A 19,515-nucleotide genomic window follows, 5' to 3' on the forward strand; every position below is an offset into this window, starting at 1 on the left:
ATGAAGGTGAACTTGTCCTTTAAATTGAAGCCAAGAACTATCGCCTGAAATGACAAGGAAGTACACACTATAAAACCTACTCTAATATCTGTAGATAACAGCTTGCACAGTATGAATTTTGTCAGTGTGACTGCTTGTGTGGACGGTCAGTAACAAGAGCTGGGTCTGACATTCATCCATGCGGTCAGTCAATCTAGAGACCAGTCTGACCCTCATATGTGAGGCTGGTAAATCTAGTGTGACACTCAAATAATGTGAATGGTCACTTGATAATGACCAGTAATCCTCACCTGTGTGGATGGTCAGACAGTAGAGCTCCAATGATTGAGATGACCAGTGGTGACCCTTTGGAGGCGTGATAAATCTCCTTAGCCTCTGGGGGTAAATTCTCCACCTCACGGTGAGTCCAAGTGGCCAGTGTCCGGAGAGCTTGCTCCTCAGAGAAGCCACTCTCAAGGGGAACTCTATGGACTGGACCTACAAAAATTACATTTGATGATGTCATGGATCTGGACCTACAGGAATACTGTATACCGTTTTGCGAATCGGGGCTTTCCGACAGTTCAAATGCGAGTGGTCAAATTCGCAAGTGTGGAGTTTTGTACAGAACAGAGAAATGTATACGTGCATGTCAAATTCATATCAGGAACAGAATCAATATTTTCACGTGTCTTTAATTTGCGAATACTACCTGTCTCGCGAAATTCGCAAAAATAAAAATGTCGCAAAATATTTGGTGTATAAACTGTACTTGCCTCTATAAAACACAAGGAAAAGTAGAAATTACGCGGTGCGTAACATATGTCCCCGCCGGAAGTAGCATTTTGTAACAAAATGTGCAATATAGGTAAAAAATCAAGGTCAAAGGTCAAAGAAGTCAAAGGTCAAAATTCTGTGCAGAAGTTTTGAAGCCCTCACCTAGTGCCATCACATAAAGCAAATGGAATCGGAATTGGGTTAGAAATGGCGAAGGAGTAGCATTTTGTAGCCAATGTACAATATAGGTCAAAAATCAAGGTCAAAGGTCAAAGAAGACAAAGGTCAAAATTCTGTGTAGAAGTTTTGAAGCCCTCACCTAGTGCTATCACATAAAGCAAACGGAATCGAAATCGGGTTAGAAATGGCGAAGGAGTAGCATTCTGTAGCAAAATGCACAATATAGGTCAAAAATCAAGGTCAAAGGTCAAAGAAGTCAAAGGTCAAAATTCTGTGTAGAAGTTTTGAAGCCCTCAACTAGTGCCATCATATAAAGCAAACGGAATCGAAATCGGGTTAAAAATGGCGAAGGAGTAGCATTTCGTAGCAAAATGTACAATATAGGTCAAAAATCAAGGTCAAAGGTCAAAGAAGTCAAAGGTCAAAATTCTGTGTAGAAGTTTTGAAGCCCTCACCTAGTGCCATCACATAAAGCAAACGGAATCGAAATCGGGTTAGAAATGGCGAAGGAGTAGCATTTTGTAGCAAAATGTACAATATAGGTCAAAAAATCAAGGTCAAAGGTCAAAGAAGTCAAAGGTCAAAATTCTGTGTAGAAGTTTTGAAGCCCTCACCTAGTGCCATCACATAAAGCAAACGGAATCGAAATCGGGTTAGAAATGGCGAAGGAGTAGCATTTTGTAGCAAAATGTACAATATAGGTCAAAGGTCAAGGTCAAAGGTCACGACTGAAATTCTGTGTAGAAGTTTCAAAGCTCCCATGTAGTGCTATCATATAAAGCAAACAGAATCAAAATTGGCTCATAAATGACAGAGAAGTAGCAAATTGAAGATTTTGATCACACACGGACGCACACACGGACACACGGACACACGGACACACGGACGGACGGACGGACAGACGGACGGACACACGGACACACACACGTACGGAGCCCGTTTCATAGTCCCCTGCTCGAACTCGTTCGGCGGGGACAATAAGGAATAGATATGTAAAATTTGGTCTTAACACTCACACCAAAAGTATGCAAAAGCTGCATTCAGGTTTAATTTTTGCAAGTTGAACTTTTCAAACTTTAATATTCTCTTCATGAAAAATGCACATCAAAGCAATATCCATTGTGAAATAACTTCAGTAGAAGAACAGAAGAATGAGGAGAAGAGTCAGTAACGTTTGAGAGCATGGGCACTTTTTTTTTTGGGGGGGGGGTCAGTAGAAAGTGAATGTATTGCTTGGTTATCATTAAAGTAGATAATGCAACGATGAGTTTATTAATCGTCATCATATCATAAAATGTCATATTTTGGGAATACAGGAATTCAAAGCATCTCAATGAACATTCCTTCAAATTGGCAACTCATTATAAGATTTTAAGAGCACTGTATCTAAAATACAGCGATGACTGCAATTATTCAGTCATTCACTTTATATACAGCAAAAAGACTTACGACCAATCTCATTTCTCACTAACTTAAAATCCATTGATATCGCAGAACATAATGTGTGATAATCCAGTATTCTAGCTTTCCTCAAATATTCACACAAAAAGAAAAGTGCATCTTTTTATTACCACAATGGTTTTTGTGAAATCTAAAATGTAAGTACGTGTACATGAAGTTATATTTGAGGGTAATGCTACACAGCAGATACCATCTGGTAATAGGAAATATTTCCTACCAAACACTCTGTCGGTCACACTGCGGTCTCTAGTGGTCACTAGAACCCTCGCTTGGACATCAAACGTGTGGATGACTCGAGATGACCATACATCATCAAGGATCAACAAAGACCTGGGAAACATCAGAGTCAAAAACCAGTAATTATCTTGAGTAATCACAAGGAAGTTGGAAGAAAAGTGGACACCACAGACATGTAAAAAAAAAAAAGCAGAAGTATCAGCCATGACAGTAGTAATACTATTAGTGGCAGTAGAAGAAATAACAGTTCAAGAAGAAGTGCAGTAGCAGTCATAACACCAAGCACCATAGTAGTTAAAATTGCTGTGAGGTTTTAATCTGATGGCGGTTTTGATAATGGTGGCACTAATCTGATGGTGTTGTTAACATTATTGCGATTTACAATACAGTATTATGCAATTGCATTTTCATCCTACTGGTAGTCAGGGTGAGTAGCAGCACACTGTATGCTGCAGCTGGTATCACTGCTATCAGATTTCTACTGACAACATCACAATCTATGTATGTCCTCCCAAATATGTGAAGGTAATTCCTAGGAGCTCAGTATATGCTGCTAAAAATACTACCATGAGAGTGTTTGTAAGTGCCCTTACCTTTCACGACCAGCACTATACTAGCTGTTCTAGTCATTTCAAGCCCCATGCGTCAATCTACTTTGGATCCAACTCACCGTGAGTGTTTCTCCACGAGAAGTTTTCTCAGCCGGTCTTTACCCTCCTCCAAGTTATGGGGCGGAGTTCTCGCTCCATCGTCATCAAGTCGGGCACACAGGTTCTGTACCTTCAGGAGCAGCTTTGTCTTGTCAATGTGTCCCACAGAAAGCCAGAAGGGTCCTCCGGGAAAATAGTCTGAGATCAAACCAACCATCAGAAACCCTCAAAGCATCTACATACAACAGCACTATCAAAAGCTATTCTACTTTCTTGAAATACTTCTTCATAGGAGACACTTTCTAATCCCTATCACAGCATCAATGCACAGATCACAAAATCAGATAATGATGTCTACAGCAAACAATGCATCAGTGCTAAAATCAAACTTTGACAATTTGGAAAGATATTCAACCTAGCATGATAATCTGAGGACTATGATTTTACAGATTTTCGTAAGTTAACAAGATCTCAATTAAAAATGACAGCATTACTATTGTAATTTCCAGTCCAACCAACCGGTATTAACCATTCAACACATCTCCTAGCACCTGAACATATTTATTTCTTTTTTTTTAACAAAATGAGAAGAAAGTTTGATTGTTGATATACCATCAAATAAGAATAAACATGGCTACTTGGAATTTTATGTATGCCCATACTAGTAGTCAGGGTAGCAAATGTATTCACATGAAGAAAAAACAAAAATCATCAAGCAATTTAAAGGTGCTTCAATAAGTCAATATAAAGTCAACATTTCATGTAACAATTGTATACTACTAGCACCATAGAAACTGATGAAAATGAATAAGATTATAAAACTGATAATGATAATGATGATGATTATATTTATAATGATAATAACGATAAACAGTATCATGTGTAAACAAGGACTTTCGCATGCATTTTAATTTCGCGAAACTTGGCGCTCGCGAAATTTGCGAAATTAAAGTGCGCGTGAAAATTCCTCATTTTACAGTATTTTGCAAACGGACAAACTAACTAACAAAACTAACATTCTAACACTCTAACTATCAAACTAACACTCTTTCCCTTTCTTTATTCCTCTGGTGTTCCTTATCTTCTTTGATGTTACCTCCCTATTCTTCCTTTTCTTTCAATGGTTGCCCCCTTGATCCTCATGATCATTACTGACCCTCCTCTGCCTTTTGTCTGTCTGCTCTCCTCTGCCTTTTGTCTGTCCACCCTCCTGCTCTAATTCCCCTCCCTTTACCTGTTGGGCTCCTTGCCCATGACCTCCCACCCTCTCCTTTGTTTTCTTTGTTCTGTGTACCCAGCCTGTCCCTGTCTGTTCTTGTTGTGTGAAGTCCTTTTTACAACATGTGATTGCTTTCCCTGCTTGTTTGTCATTTTGCCTCTGACAAAGATTCTGCTAGGATCGAAAGCTCAGGCCCCTTTTGACTCCATTTTACTCCATTGGCTCGCCTCCATTGGATAAGCAGTTTTCAGCAGCTTTTTTTGCTACATTTACAACTAACAAACAAACGGTAACAGAAACATAACCTCCTCCCTTGGCGGAGGTAATTATTATTATCATCATAATTGTCATTATCACTGTTATCATCATTTGTTATCATCATCATAATTGTCATTATCACTGTTATCATCACTGTCATGATTATCATCAGGACACCATCATCACTATTATCATTAACAATATCACTCATTGAACATTGTCTGTTAAAAAGTGCATGAGAAAGGAGGAGATATTGAGGGCCAAAGCTGCCAATTGTTGGCTATTTTTATGTGGGATGCTTTGTTCATGAGATTATGTGTGTCAGCGAGCACTGTAAACTTTTTTTTTTTCATGCAAGGAGGTTTCAAAGAGAAAGAATGACAATATCCAAAAAATGACTTACTTATGACTGTGGAAATAACATTGCAGGGTGTGAGTACTTTAAAAATGCATGATGCCAGCAATATGTAAATTTTAAGGGAATGGTCACTACATAACGTGAATATTGCTCGATACACAAGATATGACAGCAATGAAGACTATCTGGATGATTTATGAGTTAGAGATGATGGATGAGATCACTTTGTACGGGGGAGGTCAAAGTGCTCGTGAGGGATGGGAAAGGGTTAGTAAGGCAACGTAATCTGAGACAATGATATGAAGGATGTTGAGAGAAATATTCACCTGAGAGGAGCTCTGGATCTCTGATGGCGGCAGCAGCAAGCACTGACTTGCCGATACCCCCCATACCATGGACCACCACCCAGCCTGGCTCCTCAGCTAGCTTCACCAATGCCTGCTTGATGGCTTCAATGTGCTGAGGGCGGGGTGTGAAGACGGCTGGAGGGACAGGCACCCCACCCAGGCGTAGCATAACATCAGCTGTGAGGACGAGGTAGAAGGAAGATAAAACTAGAAAAGCACTCAGAAAGCACAGACCTCCCCAAAGCAGCTCATCATACACACACATGATGAAACAATTTCCCAATGATAAAAGAGCCTTGTATTGACCTCATCAACTTCCTGCACTTTGGTGCGCATATATGTGACCATGCACCACAAAACGAACAAAAATTCACACCCCTTGATTTTACGTGAGCTCTCAAAAAAGGTGAAACGGGTCAACCAAGTCAATATTAAGTTTTTTATATTTTCTGAAAGAACTGTCCTTCTTTACATCATTCTTAAGTTTGGGATCATTAAATGAATGGAAAAGTGCATTTTCAGCAGTTTTTCTACAGCCCTTTTTTTAGAGTAGTGAGATCAGGTATGTCTTAGAGGCCCCTTTTCATTTCTTGATAATCTTTTGCACTCTCTTCACTTTCAAGTCTGATAACTTTTGAAGGGATAACGCTACTGCTTTGAAAGTTGGCATTAATCATGGACAGAATGCGTTAATAGAGCATGCTCAATTTCAGCTTAATCTGATAATCCTTCATTGCTGTTTCTCCAGTGGTTTACATCCGATTCATCGCACAACAAGCACGGTTTGATTAAGATTAAGCACTTGAATAGACAGATAGACCCTGTACTTCAGAGCCATTTTTCTTCGTTCACTCTTTTCCAGAGTGTGTGCTTTCTTTCCAATATTTAGATAAGAGGGTCCATTTTAATTGAGCTATACATCATTCTAAAGCTTAGAGTCTGCTCTTTCAGAATCTGCCTTTCACTAAAAATCCATGTCTAGCAACTTTTTGTTGGTTTTGTGATGCAGGGTCACATATATGCAAACCTCAAATATGTGCAGCTTGAACTCCAAAGTTCATTGACACTATTTGCCAAAAGAATAAAAAATCCTTTAAAAATTCATAAAATTCATGGATCACTACCAAACGTTAATCATCTGTTCCTTCTGTCATAATCAACTTTTCCTGTAAGTTTCATCAAAATCCATTCACAACTTTTTGAGTTATTTTGCAGACAACAAACCGATGCCAAGAAAAACGTAACCTCCATGCCCTTGGCGGAGGTGATAATAAACATGACAAAGTAAAAGGCTCATTTTCTTTAGCAATTACATAAGTCTCAAACCAACAATAGCAAAGTTAATGAGTAAATGATCACTTATCTTGCAAAATACAAAAACATCATGTTCATGACATTACTATTTACATACAACACTGCATGTAACTGCGTATCTTTATCTCACAACAGTTGGATTCATAAAGAATTTGAAGATAATACAAGGAGACTAAAATGTGCAGGGTAACTTAACCTGCTGAGGATGGTTTGATTTTGCTACAATGAGCATTTCTCATAGATGCTTGCCTGAGTATACTCGGGACTCGTCCTCAACGGGTTAACAACTGAAAGCCAGCTGGTTTGAATATCAAAACATGCACCAATCATCATTGCCTCTAAACAGGATAAAAGGTATAAAGTGGTAGAGGCCTACATAATGATTGAATGTCTTTAAACTATATATTCCACATTATTTAGCCAGCCAACTGCAAAGAGTGTGCAGCCTGCCTGAAAGAAGATAATGAGCCAGTCTAACACTGTTTTACAGGGGAGATCCTTGCCTAGCTACAGTAATTAAAAATGAGTGACCTCTGACCTTGTGCCTTGGTGAAGCCATCAACTGATGACCCCTTCACAAGATGACCCTGTCCAGTGATGGCATCCTCTAGGAAGAGAGCCAGGTGTGGCTGAAACTTGACCAACACAGAGTGGGTGCTATTGTAGGCGTGTTGGCCTTTAGTACTGACCAGGTTTAGGAATGTCACAGCTCTTCTTCTCCTTGTTGCCTACAAAGTAAGGAAAATTTGAAGATGATGATGATCAATGATGATGATGACAACAATGATGCTGATTTAATAAAAATAAAGATAATAATGATAATAATCATCATCATCATCATTACCATCATCATCACCATCATCCCCACCATCACCACCATCATCACCACCATCATCATCATCACCATCATCACCATCTTCATCACCATTACCATCACCACCATCACCACCATCATTATCACCATCATCATCATCATCACCACCATCATCACCATCACCATCATCACCATCATCACCATCATCACCACCGTCACCACCGTCACCATCGTCATCATCGTCATCACCATTATCACCATCATCACCATCATTATCATCATCACCATAATCATCATCATCTTCTGAATACTTGATAAGATAATTATTATCAAAGACGCGCACAATCGTTGATGTCGCTGTACCAAGAGACAGGAGAAGAAGAAAAAGAAGGACAAGATCTACAGAAAAGAAATGAGAACCTGCTATGCTGACCAGAGAACTTCTCCGTCTGTGGAATACAAGAACAAAGGTGATCCCAATTACATCAGGAGCACTTGAAACTCTGCTAAAGCAGAGTACATCACTTGGACAATGTAGGTGTGCCCAATCGAGAGAAAACGCTCCAAAATGCAGCATTGCTTGGGATGGTGAGATTCCTCAGAAAAGTAGAAGTCCAAGTTTCCAAGATGGAACTTGACGTGATGTTTGCACTAAGAAACTCCTCATGATGATAGAAAAAGAAGAAGAAGAACAACAACAACAACAATGACAATGATAATAATAGTAATAAGGATGATGATGATGATAATAACAATAACAATAATAATAATAATAATAATAATAATAATAATAATAATAATAATAATAATAATAATAATAATAATAATAATAATAATGATAATAATAATAAGTATATCTAAACAGACTATAAAATCCTCTGAATATGAATATTAGAGCACTTATATTTATAAAAAGTCTAGAAAGTAATACACTCAAATTACCCCACCCCCACCCCACAAACTGACAAATAGTATACACACTTCAAAACTCACCTACCCACACACACCCAAAAATGATAAAATTAAAGCTTTGCTGCTGGTTCTGGTAGGTAAAGTTTATGAGGACTAACCTTTGACAATATGAGTTCAACTTCATCTGGTACCATGGCAGAATCTGCAATCAGTTCATCCACAATCATTTCTACATCAAGATCCTCAATGAGTGACTGTCTGTGTCTCTGTAGATTGGATCTTGCCTTCTCCGTCATCGGAGCCCAATTGGGGTCCACCATTTTCTCATCAGTCATTTTCTGTCTGGAATCAAACTGTTGACACAGGCTGTAAAAGTACAACATAAAAGACCTATGAGGTCAATTCTAAAGACTAGTTAATCATTATGAAGTTACACAGATCAGCAATTGTAATCATAATAGCAAATGCACAAATAATAAAATATTCCATAGCATAATGCCTAAGCACCCCCCCCCCCCCCGACAATTAAAGGCATTCACAGTTGCACTTCATAAGAGACATAGTCAATATAAACTGTGTGCATCTTAAGTTTATAACTTCTAGTTATTATCCCCCCCCCCCTTTCCCCCACTGCTACGTACTCGGTCATCAGCAGGTTGTTTAATGCCGGTAATAATGGTTTTGAATTAGACGCTTGGAATTGACGCTTTTATATCTAACTTCAGGTGAATAGCACAATCAGGGTATGCAAATGCGTAACAGGGGAAAAATGAGAAAACTTGGTGAAAATGCTTTTTTTGCTGTTTGTTGTAGCCGAGTGCTCAAATTTTCATTTCATGTAAAGAAAGAGTCAAAATTTTGCATTTAACTATGCATAAATTAGCATTTTAATTAGGGGTGTCAAATTACATTGTACATTGAAATGACTAATATATTGAAAAAATTCATTTTAAAAAAGGAGAATGTTTTTTTCATCTGAAATTGCTTTTAGATATTCCTGATAAATACCCCTTTCATTCACCACTAGAATAAAGCCATGACATATCACAAAATATGAATTAGTGCCATATTTTCACTACTCAAAATGGATGATCAATTTCGTAGGCATTACTTTGAATTCATATAAAACCACTTTTATATATTGTATAATATTTCACTTTTGCCAAAGATTGAAGAGCTGAAACTTTCAGGAAAAGGTAACAGACATTTATTGGCCGTTATTACAAAGTTTTATGAAATTAGGGGTGGTATTTTGGAAGATATGATATTTTTCATCACAAAATTATCTGTACACTTTGACCTTGAATGTGCGCATAATATTTGGATCCATTCTCATATTTGTAAACACAGATAGAAGAATGAATATATGAGATTTATGATGACTTGAGTTGATATCCAAGCTGTGACACTCAAACAATGGCATAATAAGCCAAAATACTATGTTTTTTTTCTTAATGATATCTTTAAAATTGAAAAAGCATTGAAATAAGAAGACTGAACACTTATCATATAAATGGCCTTCCTGCAGTAGAACATGGGCACAGATCAGTCTTATTTTTCCTCAGCAATTTGTAAAAATATAAACAAGTAAGTTCTTATTGCTCAAATTTGCTAAAATTTTCACACAGTAGATTAATACATATGTATGTACAATTCATGGCTACAAAACCAAGGATATTCAATAAGGGGAAAAGATTCTTTTAAGTAGTCAAATTAGGATATACCTCACTGAAAATAATAAAAAATGGCTGCACTTATTTTCCTCAGTATTTGAAAATGGCTCAAAACTCAAAACTGGATGAACATTTATTGGCAAACAGCACACCTTATTGTAGTGTATCTTCAATTCTTTACGGAAAAGCAGAAAAATAAGCTGTTTCTCCATGTATAGCTGTACAGCATGGGTTCAAAGGTCACAATGTCACAAAAATAAGCCAGCATTACACTCCTACTATGATGGGACTTTAGACCTCATAACTTTCTCCAGCAGAAGGGACCACTGTTTTTTATTGCATGCAAGCAATGCCAGGAAAAAATCCATTAATTTGATGCTATAAACACATAGGGGTTGACTGAAAATTCGGACCTCAAATCTTGATTTTACATAAGTTGTAAACACTTTTTTTTAATGCATTACATGGATTTTGGGGGACTTTTTGGTAATTAATCTTTAATAATTATCAGTAAATGAGAAGAAATTAGCTATTGTATAACCACATGTGATTACGTAATACCAATGTTTCAGCATGCTGTATGTGAATTTTTAAGTCAGTTGGTGCATTCTTTTAGGAGTTACAATTTTTTTAAAGTGAGAAACTCATGATTGCATACCCTGATTGCACTTATTACCTTCAAGGACACCTATGGTGTTTTGGATTGAAAATGTCATTGTTTGAGTGTCACAGCTTGGATATTAACTCAAGTCATCATAAATCTCACATTAATTCTTCTATCTGTGTTTACAAATATGAGAATGGATCCAAACACTGTGCCCACATTCAAGCAAGGTCAAACTGTACAGATAATGTTTTGATGAAAAATATCATATCTTCCAAAGTAAATACCAGCCCTAATTTCATAAAACTTTGTAATAATGGCCAACATATGTCTGTTACCTATTCCTGGAAGTTTCACCTCTTCACTCTTTGGCAAAAGTGAAATATTATAAAATATGTAAAAGTGGTTTTATTTGAATTCAAAGTAATTAATGCCTACAAAATTGATCATCCATTTCGAGAAGTGAAAATATAATATTAATTCATAATTTGTGATATGTCATGGCTATGTGCTGGTGGTGAATGAAAGGGATATTTATATGATATATATATCAGGAATATCTAAAAGCAATATCAGATGAAAAAAAAAAATTCTCCTTTTTTTAAATGAATTTTTCCAATAGATCTATATTAGTAATTTCAATGTAATTCGACACCCCTAATTAAAATGAATATTTATGCGCAGTTTATGCAAAATTTTTACTCTTTCTTTGCATGAAATGAAAATTTGAACACTCAGCCTCTCAGCCACAAGAAACAGCAAAAAAAGCATTTTCAGTAAAATTCACCAAGTTTTCTCATTTTTCCCCTGGGGCCCTGTTACACAATTGCATATCCTGATTGTGCTATTGACCCTATTGTCGTTTATCCCGTTACTATTTGTTAATCAATAGTAATTTATTTTGTGGGGAAATAACTCTTAACTAAATCCAAAACTCCAAGTCAAGCACATCCCACTGATCGACATCTTCATTGTCATAGCCATTTGATTGAATACCCGGTGACAAATGCACGAAGTACTGTTACAGTACGCAACACCAAATGAAATATGTGGGACTACGTAATGCTGCCTGCTGCGAGATGGGTGTGCCGTACGGAAATAGCGCCAAGTGCTTTCCTGACAATTTGTGCGTATCTTATTGGTACTCATATCATGGAAAATCTGAGTTTCAACAGCATGAAGTAAATAATATGTCATTGAATTCGATATCATACAGACATACCTGAAAAATTCCTCGGTGACAAAGACAGCTTCCACAGTTAGCGTTTACTTCGCTGTGATGATATTTCGTTGTGTATGTTTCTTGTGTGTATGTTTCGCCCACGGCTTGGCTGTTTGTGTACGTACATAAAAACAACGTAGGCGCAGGCTAGGCAGTGCGCTGAATCGGTATTCCCCGTCCTGGCCGTCCGCTCCCCGTCATGGTGTGTTCTGTAGGCCTACACTTCATTTCTCATCGTAGGTGTGCGACAACAAAGCACAAGGCGGTGGTGTATCACTAAACAATACTTCCCTTGACCTATTGAACTGTTCTTCGGTATACATTCTACGAAAATACGATATCAAACATCCGCACAATCCTGTATAAGGAAGTGATAAGTTATATCAGAGCTAGGCCTAGTTCTATGTGTCCTGTTGACTTCGCGCGACTATTTTCTGCTAACACCTTCCTCTCTCTTACCATTCAGGGAGTGTGGTCTCTTCCACCTCGCGCAAAGTTATACCTTCGGTATTCGCAACATATCCGTGTTTGGAAAAAAAAATGATAGGCTTAGTGAAAAAAAAAAATCCTATTTTTCTTTTCGTTTTAACTTGCAACATTTTACAAAATAAATGACTGCCGTACAGCCACCATGTCTATCCCATTCTGCATTCACGAATCTGTTACCCAGACTGACAAGGTGCGATAAGAAAATATGATATTAATAACGTTTTTCCATCTACTTTGCTTGATGGTATTGTATAGGGCTACAAATTTTCCTCTCTTTTTTTTCGCCCAATTTCGTCAGACTTCACACTGCACTGGATAATAACGACACGAATCGGGGACAATATTGAATGACCACATCACAGAGATCAACATGCAAAGAGCATTCAAAGATCCAGAGGAGGCCCACCAGGCGCACAAAACAATACAACAAAAACGAAAATAAAAAAAGGTATGCGCCCCCCCCCTTAATTTTGTAAAGATGCCTACCATTTACGGAATCCCTGGATCCGCCCCTGAAGAATTATAACTAGTTTATTCAATTTACTTTCATCAGCATTCTATTTCACTATTTTCTCACATATTGCATATGTAAAAAGCGCGATCAAAATGTCACAAAAATTTCATGGAAAACGCGCAAATTCACACCACAACCGCCATGAAAAACATTAAGGAATTCAAACCCACGAAAGCAAGCATTAATAGCATTTTTTGCAGTGTTCTGAGTGGCGAATCCGGAGGGTGGGGGCACACCGGGTGCGCGCCTCCCCTTGACGTTTATACACACACAGACACACACACACTCTCCCCCCCCCCCCCCCTCTCTCTCTCTGTTTAAAAAAAAAAGAAAAAAAAAGAAAAAAAAAAAACCTTGTTTGTTTTCATTTTTTTGCGTTTCAGCTGCATGATTTTAAACCCGGAAGTGGCACCAAACATATTGCGTTCCCCCTCTTCTGGATCCGCCACTGAGACTACATATCATATAAATATTAATTGTATGGTCAGATAGTAGCTGCAGCATTGTTGACAACCAGCAATATCGTATGTAATTGCTGATATATTCTTAGGGGAGGGAGGAAAAATGTATACGACTGGGAAAGGAAAAATAAACGACCAAGAGAATTCTAGGGCGTAAACAATTCATGGGTATGGTCATGTGTAAAAAAAAATAGAAATAAAAAAATGTAGTAGACACATATGGCCATTGCGTAATTATTGTTATATCCATGTTGTTGATATGACGACTGACGTGAAACTGCAGGGAAGAAAAAATGGATAAAAAAAGAGATATTAACTGATTAAATGAAACTTTAAAATAAATATAAATTTCTGGACCCATCGGTAGAACAGTATTGTCTCTACATAGGCACTGCTGAGCAGGGCAAGCAGCTGTTTTCCAGTTAATTCTGTTTGATTATCGTTTGTGTAGGCCCTATTCATTTGTGTTGATTTTATGTGGAAAATATTTTATGAACACAATGCAACAATCAAATATATTAAAGTGATGGAAATTCGACGTGTTTATGCGGTATGAGTCACAAAACATAGGAGCTTACTTCAAGTGATTGAATTAGAATAAAGTTTGACCTACGGTGAGCTGTGCGCCTATATGAAATGGAATTTTGTGCACTAAGTGAGACGAAATTGGACGTCTATCCAGCTGGCGTGAAATTGATATGGCAACTTTACGTCGTGAATGGCATGAATTTATTCCTCAAAATTGAATGACATAGGACCTAATAGAATCTAGACATGAAACGAATTTGAATGATCAAACAATTTGGCCTAGAGCAAGACCTAAGATGAACCGAGAGATTGAAGAGCTTGCCGAGAATCGCTTGGGAACACCTTGTCATTAAATCGCCGGATACAAATCTGATGAAATTTGGCGGGAAAACCTATTCCGATCTGTCAGCAGGGTCCTGCACACTGTGAAAATTCTGTAGGTAAGCTAGAACAGACCAAAGTGATGCAATAAGTATTTCAAGACACTCTGTAAGAATTCAGACATGGCAGAAAACAAGCAAAACGTGACGAGGTGGAATAACTCAAAACGTAATCATTGTGTGCGTATCCCACTCACCTTCCCCATCTCATCATTCACCTGCGTCTCCTCCGGCCGCCTCCAAGATTATCGATCAACCCCCTCCGAGCTCCTCGACCTCCTCCTCCTATACCCTATATATCCTCCTATATACTCTACCCCTCCGCCTTTCCTCCTCTAGCTCTTCCCTCATCCCCTTCTCCGCCTTCTTCACCTCCTCCTCCCCCTCCGGGACGCGTGTTTTTCTTAGACGGCACAGATTGGGGAAACTAAAAATCTATCGGGGACCCTATCCCTAAACCTAACCCTAATCCTAACCATAACCATAACCAAAAACCCTAACCCAACGTTTTTCCCATAGGTTTAACACGCGCCATGCCCCAATCTGTGCCGTCTTAAAAAAAAACGCCTCCGGGACGTTTATACGTCTTCCTCCCTCTCCTCCTCCACGATCCTTGGTGCTCCATATATAGCTTTCATGTCAAGCCAGATCTGTGTAATGTAATTGACATTTGTTTCTTTTTTTTAAGTTTAATTTGAACTTGGAGCAACATTTCATTTTCACCTAACATAATACTTCGTCCTGAAAATTCAACATCCTTCGCCAGCACTGACAAGCCTACAAGTGATGGGGGGGGGGGGGGGGGGGGGGGGGGTCGAGGAGGGGGTAACGTGGTGTCTACTGCGCGCAGCCAGCTGTTTACTGTTGTGACCCGTTGTAACCAGTGTCTTCTACATGACATGTTTACAAGCGTGTGGGACCGTGTACGTGTGTACATTGACCGTGTGGCATGCAGCCTTTTAATAGTCATTCATTCTGGCTGGCGTTTGGGAGAGGCGTATCTGTACCCCACCAAGAAAACAAAGATCTCGTCTATAGTAAGTAAAGAAAATCACTAAAGCCGAAGTGAGTCTCAGTGTTATTACGATCGTGGTATATTCTGCTAGTTTTCTGTCTCTTACTTGCTTGGTATTTCATAGTAATGCCTAATGGAGTTTATTTTAGATGTATGAATTAGTCTATATAGCGAGCCATACATGTATGATGTATAATAGCCACTTGCAGGCATGGCAAACCTACCGCAGTACCGGCGACGCGGCGGTCACACGCCCGATCCGACCCGCCGCCTTGCGAGTTTAATAGCGAGAGGCCTAACGTTAGAGGGTAAGGGGGTGTTTTCACGAAGTACAATTGTATGTCGAACTTCAATAAGATTGACTAAATATTATGGTATGCCACTGGTTTCCCTATACATTTTCAATAGCCTAATTACCACCTCAGTTCGGGAAACCCACTCACAAGGGAGGCCCCTCCTTATAAGTAACCTGGGGGGTGTTTCACAAAGATTTAAGTTTGACTTAACTCATGCGTAAATCCCCAAACCCTGCGTAAATCCCTAAGTCCTGTGTAAATTTACGCAGGACTTTGAATCCTGTTTCACAAAGCTTAAGTCATGCGTAAGTCCCACCAAGTCCTGCGTAACTCTACGCATGGCCTGAAGCCATGCGTAAAGTCAGACTTAAATTCCAAAATGGGAAGTTCAAAAGCATAATCAACTCCTAATATTCATTAATTTCTTCCACTTTATCTTATCCTGAGTGAGATGGCAGTATTTTTAACAAACTAGAGAATCACTAGTTTCGTAGAGGGTCTACTCCAACACTATTCACTGAACAATGGTCCAAATTAAAAATAGTCATAAAAATAGATCCCTACCTACAAATGTAACGTTACTGATATAGTTTGAACTGTTAAGTTAAACCAAAATTTTAGCTCATAAAGAGCTATGTAATCTACATGTATCTGGACTTTGGAAATTAATTATATTTCTACCAATCCTTTCTTGCCTGTGTTATCTTCTTAGCTGCTTACCCATGAATATTAATGCATGCCTATCCATTATAAATATCATGCATTCACAACAAATTAGAAAAACCTAACAAATTAGTTAGACCTATACTTGTTAGAAATATTATACCTCTTGTGTACAGGACGGGGCTGTGTCTGTCTACACTAACTGGTTAGACCGATAAATTTGTCTCTTCGGTAGCCTAATTGTATCTGTACAGTCTGTAATACGGTCGACTGCATTAGTGACCGTATAAATACAGTTAACAAGAGGCTACCCGACAAGAGGCAGATTTATTGGTCTACCTCCACACATGACTGCCAATGAAATTAGCCAAGTTTCCATTTCTACGGTACCAGTTACATCTTAATGAATGCTTTTTTTTTTTTTCCTGGAAGCAAAAAACAAAACAAAATAAGACATAACAACCCCCCCCCCCCCCCAGCATTTTGTGTCAGTTAGAGGAAACGGTTAGCCAATAGACAGTCACCTCTGCCTCGCATCAAAGGCTACAGTAACGTATACACGGAAAACGTTAGAGGTCTAGTAGTTTCTATGCCTAATCTTGATTGATGCAGTTCTCAAACACATTCCAAAATCCGAAAACGCATAAATTCATCAATTACTTCCCAATTCAACTCAGGGCCCAGCAATTGGACTTTAAAATTTGACCAATTGATAGCCATTAGCCATGATTTATTATGGTTTTAACTTACCTTATACATGCAGTCTAACGTTAGGGCAATCATGCACTTTGTTTTCTTCAAAATCATGAAGATGTGGCACTGTGCCCCTGTCTTGATTAATAACACAGTGCACAGACTCTACACTAACTGTTAGGCATAGCCATGTTTAATTAATAGTCATACTAATACTAGAACTGATAAGAGTTTATAATATGTAGACATAACTATACACAGCCCAGTTATTCGCACAGCGTATTAACAGCGTCTGGTCGGGCTAATGTAGACATTGTCTAATGACATGATATTAGTAATGAGCAGACTCTACAAATTACAATACAAGTACCAGTACAACACACACAGAGTTCATAATATTCAGTCCCTTCCTAACCTTCGATGAATCATCTCTTGCTCAAATTACATAATTTCAAGGACCTACCTAATGACTGACAGAACAGCTAGATCTACACTCACTTCTGTAGTTACGACCAACCCTAGCTAGTTGGAAAAGAAAACTTCTCTTCGTGTGCAATAAGAGGCTAGCCAGAATCCTCTTCTACTACTAAGGTCCACAGTTCATTGTGCAATGTGAATGGTTGTACAGAATGCAGAGATCATATCAGTGCCAGCTAGCTGCTGCGAGCTGCGCGAGCAACCCCATTCATCCTAACTTTCACACAGTCCAATATAAACATGTGGGACTGGATTAAAGAGGCCTCATGCACAAAACATCTCTTATATCAAAATAATCATCAAACGAGCGGTTATTCATGTACAAAAGAGAAATAATATGAGTCAGTAAATGAGCACTGTGAATAACGAATGATACAGTAATGTCATATGAATCGTAGTTGCAGAAAATCAAAGCAATTTCCCTTCCAGAAATTACTCAAAAATCATCAGCAGACAACAAACGTCTAATTTGCATATTTTTGGCTCGTACATTATTATTCAAATCGAATAAGTCAGTCTTAGCATAAGATTGACTTTGTGAAACAGACTTAAAAAGTCGCACTTAGACTAAGATTGACTAGCGCTAAGTCTGACTTACTAAGTGCGACCTTTGTGAAACAGGCCCCTTGTCCCCCTTATAAGTAACCCCGTCCCCCTTATTGCCGGGGCGGCAATGCTTGAGTGCAGACGTGGCGACTGAGTACGGAACTTTCGTACTCAGTCGCCACGTCTGCACTCAAGCATTGCCGCGCCGCCGCGCCTGGCGACACTCACGCCAGTAATCGCTCGCATTTCAGCATTCGCATGGGTCGTTTGACATCGCATTTAAATCCATGATTTTAGATATGATGCCTCTAACCGATTTTGCTCAAATTTCATGAGTAACTAGGAAACTTGTGAAGTTTTATGGACATAATCAAGCGAATTGCCGCAGTCCTTTCATTTTCGCGTTGCATTGCAAAAAAGCGTGGAGACTCCTTATAAGGGGTGCCCCGGGGGTTACTTATAAGGGGGACGGGGTTACTTATAAGGGGGACGGGTTACTTATAAGGAGGGGCCCCCCTTGTGAGTGGGTTTCCCGAACTGACCTACGGTACTTAAAAAATATCACTTAGACTCTAGTTAGGCCTAAATAATAAATTTACGGTAGGTGTGCATTTCTACATCACATGATTGCCTAAATTTACTGTTATTCATTTTATCTTGTAGACCTAGTCGTAGGCCTAAATTTACACGTAAATTTAAAAATAATGCCATGGCATGGCTACCAGTATTTTTTAAAAGGTCTCTAAAATCTTTATTTTCATTAGAAAATTGAGCAACATTGACGACACACACAGCATACCATAAGTTTAAGTCAATCTTAAATTTTAAGCTTGACTTGAATTATTTGTTGAACCTCCCCCCCCCCCCAGTTGTCCCTTTTGTTACATGTCATACCCGCAGGGCTCGAGAGAGACAGTGTATGAACGAAAGAAGCGAGCGAGAGGTACATACGCCAAGGACCATGGTACTCCTAGGGGTTGACTGACAAGTATGTCTAATTCCACGAAAAATTTCTAATTTATAATAATAACATTTGCTGGGTCAGTTTTAAAGAAGCGAAAAACTGACCCAGCAAATGTCATTATTATAAATGAGAAGTTTTTTGCGGAATTAGACATACTTGTCGGTCAATCCTAGGGGGCATTTCATTAAGCAGTTTAGTCAGATATTTTTCTGACAAACTGTTACAAGCTACTGAAATCCTTGCATCTGATTGGCTGAGAGCAAATCTATCTGACAACTTTGTCGGACAAAATGCTTCAATGAAATGCCCCCTGGACACGGACATTACGTTTGTGTGCGGTTGTGCAGGCTTAGCCTCTACTTGTGTTTCTAGAGCAGGTTTAGCAGAACTCGCTTTCACTTTCTTTCTCTTTTTGATGTACTACGTGTACTAATGTAGATGACTGATATCTAGAAGAATTGTGGAGATCAACAATCGAAAGATC

The 19,515-nt window shown here is 38.7% G+C and overlaps 1 protein-coding gene across 1 annotated transcript in view; it reads right to left on the reverse strand.

Annotated features, from left to right (window-relative positions):
* Window positions 1-8,866, reverse strand: part of LOC139726053 (apoptotic protease-activating factor 1-like) — a 38,771-nt gene extending 29,905 nt beyond the window's left edge. Inside the window, exons 1-6 of the mRNA XM_071637136.1 lie at window positions 8,665-8,866; window positions 7,319-7,508; window positions 5,446-5,643; window positions 3,305-3,482; window positions 2,615-2,727; window positions 291-477 (exon numbers count right to left, since the gene is read on the reverse strand). Of these exons, the coding sequence (XP_071493237.1) occupies window positions 291-477; window positions 2,615-2,727; window positions 3,305-3,482; window positions 5,446-5,643; window positions 7,319-7,508; window positions 8,665-8,841 (1,043 nt within the window). The 5' untranslated portion in view covers window positions 8,842-8,866. The remainder of the gene's footprint in view (window positions 1-290; window positions 478-2,614; window positions 2,728-3,304; window positions 3,483-5,445; window positions 5,644-7,318; window positions 7,509-8,664) is intronic.
* Between the last annotated feature and the right edge of the window lie 10,649 nt (window positions 8,867-19,515).

This window comes from Diadema antillarum, unplaced genomic scaffold (genome assembly GCF_040938485.1).
Source record: "Diadema antillarum isolate AM-2024a unplaced genomic scaffold, OU_Dant_1.0 seq00000076_RagTag, whole genome shotgun sequence".
NCBI classification, from domain to species: Eukaryota; Metazoa; Echinodermata; class Echinoidea; order Diadematoida; family Diadematidae; genus Diadema; species Diadema antillarum.